At 38.8% G+C, this 7,359-nt stretch overlaps 1 protein-coding gene across 1 annotated transcript; it reads right to left on the bottom strand.

Annotated features, from left to right (window-relative positions):
• Positions 1–500: 500 nt before the first annotated feature.
• On the bottom strand, positions 501–7,084 carry LOC135467644 (uncharacterized). The gene is made up of 4 exons (XM_064745434.1): positions 6,762–7,084; positions 6,016–6,426; positions 4,512–4,704; positions 501–2,412 (listed from the first exon to the last, which is right to left on the bottom strand). The coding sequence occupies exons 2-4, from the start codon at positions 6,414–6,416 to the stop codon at positions 2,233–2,235; spliced, it is 774 nt and encodes a 257-aa protein (XP_064601504.1). The 5' UTR covers positions 6,417–6,426; positions 6,762–7,084; the 3' UTR covers positions 501–2,232.
• Between the last annotated feature and the right edge of the window lie 275 nt (positions 7,085–7,359).

Genomic DNA, 7,359 nt, shown 5'->3' with positions numbered 1-7,359 from the left:
GTATGAGCACCCATCAGTCTAATGACAACAGCATGAGCACCTATCAGTCCAATTACAACGCCAGTATGAGCACCCATCAGCCTAATTATAACGCTAATATGAGCACCCATCAGTCTAATGACAACAGCATGAGCACCTATCAGTCCAATTACAACGCCAGTATGAGCAACCATCAGTCTAATTATAACGCTAATATGAGCACCCACCAGACTAATGACAACGCTAGTATGAGCACCCATCAGTCTAATTACAACACCAGTATGAACACCCATCAGTTTAATGACAACGCCAGTATGAGCACCCATCAGACTAATTACAACGCCAGTATGAGCACCCATCAGTCTAATTATAACGCTAATATGAGCACCCATCAGACTAATTACAACGCCAGTTAGTGCACCCATCAGACTAACTAGCCTGACATAAATGTACAGAAGAAAGTTTTATGAGCATTAATGTGCTAAACAAAACAGTTAACTTGGCTCTACAACCATAGTTTCTACAACCATAACCCATAAGTCCCTATAATCAATAAATTAGAGATTGATCAATGTCATAAATATGCTCCGATGAACAAAGCTACAATAAAAAGCATCCTGCAAACACTAAGAGCTTGTCATACTGCTCAGTCAGTATGCTCTTTCGACAGTTTCATAATATCAACCACAATTTTCAACAAATACATGTACATAACATGAAAATGAAGCATTAAATTAGAACTTAATATGCAATACAAGCATCTACTATGTTGGTCTGTCTTGACTTTAGTATCAATGAACAAAACACGATGCCATGCCTACAGTTTAAGTCTGACCAAAATGGCTTTAACTTCATTAAAAATTACACCTAACAAAAGAGCATGAAACTCAAACTTGACCTTACAGAGTACAAAAGGATGTTTTAAAACTTGCATTCGGTTGTCAGGCAGCTTACGTATACATAAGCATCATTAAAGTTACATTAAATACATTAAAGAAGGTCCCGTGTTGCTATGAATATCATAGATTAGGTAATTTCCTACCATTAACAACCATTGACGGAATATGCATGTATTACAAAATAGAGAGGTTATTACGAGGCATATCCTCAAAAATCATAAATTAGAGAGGTTATTACGAGGCATATCCTCAAAAATCATAAATTATACTATAATCATTTTTGGGGGGGGGGGGGGGGCTTCAAAACCATAATCTCCTAAATGTTCCTTTTCTCAGTTTACCAATGTGGGGACCGCTTATCAGCACTGAGCTAGGCCTGTACATGAAGTCAGTATATTTTGCTTAATTTTATTTTGATATATTTTTTTTTTTTTTGATATTGATATATACTTTATTATATCACAAATTTGAACAAAATGATTGAGCTTTATCTTGCTTACAATTAACAAAACAGAAAGAAGATCAAACTAACTTATCATACATAACAGGGATATGAATTTCTTCACTTAAACACCAGGGAGTTTAATACATATGTATAAAAAAAATCACTGAAATTTAAACTTCAGTTGACAGAGCCAATGCATGAATAAAGAAAATAAATTCATAAATTATGTAAATTGAATATAAGCCACAAAATCAAAATATTAGTAAAGTATTTCATATAAATACATAAAATGATGTCACAACACCAGTGAGAGGGTCCTTTGATGACATAAGTATATGCCTTACATAGCCTACAGCCTTTAGTTCACAATAAGCGAGTTCTTGAGATAACTAGCATTACGCTGATTGCTTTGTTTAGTGCCTGTTGCATTTGTTTAGTTTATCTTCTTTCGAATATGGAGAAAAACAAATGCAGGGAATTTGAAAATAGTGTACCAAGAGGTAATATGGAATTGAAGCAAGCTTAACTTTTTTGCAAGAATTACAGCACAATCAATGAAAAAAAAGTACTTGAGCTATTTTATCCTGAACAAATTTTGGCTGGTTTGAAATGGAAGACCAGCTTCAATATTAACAACACTTTATATGCAAAAAACGATGATTTCAGTATCTTGTCTCTGTTCCATGGTGTAACATGTCAGGAATTTCTTCCAAATGAACAATCTGCACATGGATACATCATGTACTTGTACAAAAGGCATGTACAAAAAAGGCACATTCAAGATGAAAGGAAAATGTTCTACACCGAAGAAATCTGCAAGATCACACGCCAGATGAGTAGCAAATTATTGCATGAAACAGATGTTGAACGTGGAAAGACATCATCAGAAGTTGCATAGAGAGATTCAATTTAACAGTCGGATAATATGTTCTGGGTGGAGAGGTCATGGTTACCACATCGGGAGCTGGGCGGTGTTTCACTAAACACATCACCATTTTCCTCCATGGATTCATCCGGCTTCAGCTCAGCATTGGGAACAATGCCACTGTCAAGGTCTTTGTCTTCAGAATTACAGTACTCCACTCTTTCCTAGGTAGTAGAAAGAAACATCTGTAGGTGAATGTTGCAGACAAAATGACCACACTTACACAATGTATGTTTAATGCCACACTCCAAGAGTTTTTCACTTATATGTCACATGGTGGTCAGTTTTTAAAGGGTTGACGAAACAGAAAGCCCAAGATAAATCAATCAAGATAGCAAGCTGTGAAACTTTGATAACTGTAAGTAAGCCACGATGCTTGTGAGGCTGTTTGAACAGTTTGACGTTTGTTGTCACACACCAATAATGTGCACGTCACCAGCAGGAAAATTCTGTTTGTCACTTGCCAAGTGTTACTGGTTTATCCCTGGCACATCAGTTTTCCCTCGAACCATAATGTACATTTACCACCACGCATGTGTACTCATAATGTGAAAAATTCCTCAATAAAGAAATAAAGATTTCTCTCACATCCCCTAGTGATGATCTCAATTACATCTGTCATAAAAGTTATCCCCCCTTTCATGTAATTCACAACACAGTGACATATCTGGCATCATTTGACCATAAGAGTATTTTTCACACTTTGATCAATCAGAGATTGTCTGCAGGCAGTTCACCTGCCTAATTATGTAGGTTGTTGCTTAGTAGTGGATAGAATGCCTCTAGGTACAGCAAAAAAAACAGATCCAAACATATGTCCAATAATGCTGTCCATTTATTATCTCCTCCAACATACATACCTACAGTAGCAATGATCTAGCAATTACACAACACCAAAGCAATATGGCGTCTTACTCACTTTGTGAGAACTACAGTCAGTAACATAAGATGTCCATGAGATGATAGTTGCAGCACTATACAAATCAATCAATGCATGCTTTTTAGTGAAGTCACTATCACTATCTTCTAATCTATTCAGTTTCATTCCAAATCCACCAAAGAACTGAATTTTTCGCTTAAACTATGTTGGTCAATCATTATGTGTGGAAGAGTCTCCATGGTAAACCACCAACCTTTGGCAAGTTACTGGCAAACTTTTAACACACATGGTGTACATGCGCAAAATGGCATACTATATTGGCGGAAGACGAGTTAATGTTGTGCACATGAATGTCATTGACGGGTTCCTGTAATCAGCCAGCCTATGAACAGTGACAGCACTACACATGAATGTTATTGGCGGGTTCCTGTAATCAGCCAGCCTATGAACAGTGACAGCACTACACATGAATGTCATTGGCGGATTACTGTAATCAGTGAGCCTATGAACAGTGACAGCACTACACATGAATGTCATTGGTGGATTACTGTAATCAGCGAGCCTATGAACAGTGAGAGCACTAGAATCTACAAAATTTGCTAACTAAGACTGAGCTTTAACCAAGCAGTACATCTTTGAAGCTGACTTGTTATGTGTGTAGGTTGGATTCTCGTTACCAGAATTATAATACTGTGTACATACCATCTCAGGTACATATCATGCATTAATAAAGTAGCTTAATTTGCACGCTGTAGGCTTAAATACAAGTAGGCCTATTGGCGATTTGAATTAAAATATTAGCCACAAGAGAGGGGCGGGTGGGTGGGGGGGGGGGGGGGGGGGCTTCAGTTGTTTTCAGAAAAAAAGTGAAAACGACAAGTCCCACTCTTGGAGACAATTTTCATACCATAGCTTTGCTATTGCCTATGACATACTTCTGCCTATTGTCATTTAAAAGATACCAAGGACACATCTCAACCATGTTCATGAAAATAACAATTTTGCCAAATTGGCTAACATCAGCCTACATGGTTGACTCTCAGGTAATAAAATACAAACTACAGCAGCAATGGAAGATGATATGTTGTTGGGACTGAACAACTATCCCAGTCCAATGGGCAGAGTCTAGGGCCTGCCTTGCCTCCCAAACCTCTGGTCTTTTAGATAGCCATAGACAAAGCTCATTTTAAACAGCCTTTTATTTAGGAAATGTCTTGCACATGATTTGCGCTTGCTGAAGTCGTTCATGCAGTTTGAGCCGTAATGCATACATGCCTCTGACCAGGTCGATTTTAGAAAACCAACTTCTATAGGTCGGCAATGTTCTACACTGATTACTGGGCACAGAGAGAAATAATCTTGTTATTAAACAGTTATACTAACCATCTGCCAATCAAGAAGGACTTCTTCATTGACATATCCATCGTTACTGAGACCTGTAACATTTATCTCAGGTTTGCTCCAACTCTCGGCCATAGCTGGGGAGCAGGACTCACTTCTGTTCAGGCCAGTCTTTCTTATGACAACTCTATCAACACAAATGCAAACCCCTGTGCAGCATGATTCACTTGGGCTCCTGTAAACAGATAAATCAACGAAATACACCACACTGAAGTGATATATAACATTACAAATACATAAGTGTTTTTACACGCAGCAAAAATGCTGCACACATCTATAGTGGATGCATGATGGGAAAGGTAAATGATGAAACACTGAAAGCCTGTCTGTCCATGCATTCCTGCTTGATGTTTACTCCAAGAGTGAATCAATCAGTTCCCTATGTTTTTATATCACCACTGCAATTTTGTCAGGTAGGCGGCTAAGTGGCAATGTGCAATGATTTCCTCAGCTTGGTTTTCTCCACTAATCAGCCTCATCCTTGTGACATTTTCTTCTGTATGGCATAAATAAGTATACCTTCAGTCTTGTCAGATGCATTACTGTTTTCATGTATTTTAGTGATTGTGTAAGCATATTCTAGAAATGTTCAACGATACTACTTTTAAACAGGACATAGATTATACTATTTATTTGGACACAAAAATGTAGGCCCTACCCTTTCAGGTTAACATCACTGACATGATACATACACATAGCAGTTTTGAACAGAAATGAGCAAACTCACACCTACATGCCAACACCACTTACCAGTACATGTGGTGTCACAGTATCACCAAACTGTACAGCCAAAGTCTGAACCTTCCACGAGTGTGACACTAGGAATACGATTGTGCATGTGTCTATTTAATGGTTGCATTACCTTGAAAGTGAACTGAATCTGTGATGTGCAGTAAATAGCCACCAGTTCCGATAGTCTAAATCGTGTAACCTGTTAAACAAATGCTCTGGCATCGATCCTATCTCCATATCTATGTACAAACCACCCATTCCAAGTCATAAAAAGAATATAAACTAGGATCAACATATACTGCTCTTCTAGCATGCAAATTAGGACTTAAAAATTACAAGTCTAAAAGTAGTCAAATTTAGTTACAGGTTACCGTAGGCCTACACAACAACGATGTGGGCCACACACAACTGGGTGACCCATTGTAGACATTGAAGTTAAAGTAACTGTCAGTCCACAAGTTGTTACAGGTTACCGTAGGCCTACACAACAACTGAATGGCTCACTGTAGACATTGAAGTACAAGTAATTTTCAGAGTAATTGTCAGTCAACAAGTTACAGTTATAAATTAAGCATTACATATATTGTGAATATCAGTAAACATTTTTACTGCCAAAGGTTAATGTGCTAATTTGCCTGGGTAGGCCTATGTCAGTGTCTACAGGTATATGCTGATTGATGTCCTGTATGCCCTAGACTTCACAAGGAATTACAGTAATACAAACAAATGTAGAGCACAGAGAATAGAAAGTTACCTTTTCCGACCTTTGAATGAACAATAACCCACAATCACAAGGGGCACACCTATCAGGAGCAAACTTAAGCTGACAACCAAAGCAAGGCACACAGGGGTACACAGGGATTCCTCGATAAGGGATGGGTTAAGTCGGGGGTAATTACTGCATTCGGAAATGTTGGGAATGCCACAGACAGAAGTCACCAGCTGAATGTCCCCACTACTTAATATGCTGTTGTTGGCTGCAGCCCAGAACAGACAGGGTTTGGTGGGTGGAGGACATGGTACTGTCTTCTTGATGTACCGGTATGTCTCCAGCTGTGGACAGTCATTGTGTGGGTCAGGGGACAATGGTAGGTCAGCCGGCGTCCAGGAGGGAAGTAACCCCCAACAAATGTTCAGATCCCCAGTCGTATTCATCTCCACCACCCTATACAACAACAACAAACCATATTCTGTAAATGTTGGCCGCCTACATATTGGTACATGTAAAATACAATGAACTCTAAATAAAATGACAATAATCACTCATCAGACCCAAAACAAAAATTATACGAAGGATTGATAATTATAAAATATAATATAAACAATGTCTTCAACGAAGCAGCTAAGATTCATACTTGTTTTGTTTGCATGTATGTGAGAAGATGACTATTGACACTTAATTCTTTCATGTTTGTCACTAAGCTATATATGTCATCCTATGTGATAGGTCTACTAAAATTATACATGCGATTTGAAAAGCGACGAAACAATGGCTTTTACCTTTACAGTTATCACAACACATGTCTCTTCAGCGCTCACATTCGAAGTCACGGTTCAAATTCGGTGTGTTGTAACTACCAGACCAGGAAATGATTAACACACAGATTCACCACACCTGTGACCGAGTGACGCGTTTTCGGAAATGTAAGATTTGGTGTACTGGAATTTGTGATAGTAACTCATTAAGATCGGCATCGTATCATGAGCTTAACATCGGCAACCTGCTACACCCATATTTCCCTCATGCTCATAAGCTTTGGTTGACATTTACAAATTACTTCCTTTCAAAAAGATACACAGATTGTCATCGTAGCCACCAGAGGGCGTTCATTTTAAGACGTCATCACGCTTGTTGCGTGTGCAAAGTGGTACGTACAGTAACCGAAAGTAGGTCAAGGTGTCCGTGTTGGCAAGGAACTACCAGCAGCCGTCAATGGCTGGGTCCTCGCTGGCGACTCGGCCTTATTCGACAGACTTCCTCTGCCGGTAGGCTCGACGTTCTGCATGCTCAACATGTACATGAATCCGATATGTTGGTGCACGAGTTACATGTTGCATGGGCACTGTGCTAATGGCGTTGTTTTCTCTGCAGCTAAAT

This window comes from Liolophura sinensis, chromosome 6, assembly GCF_032854445.1.
Source record: "Liolophura sinensis isolate JHLJ2023 chromosome 6, CUHK_Ljap_v2, whole genome shotgun sequence".
Taxonomy (NCBI): domain Eukaryota; kingdom Metazoa; phylum Mollusca; class Polyplacophora; order Chitonida; family Chitonidae; genus Liolophura; species Liolophura sinensis.
This window is presented reverse-complemented; position numbering and strand designations above follow the sequence as displayed.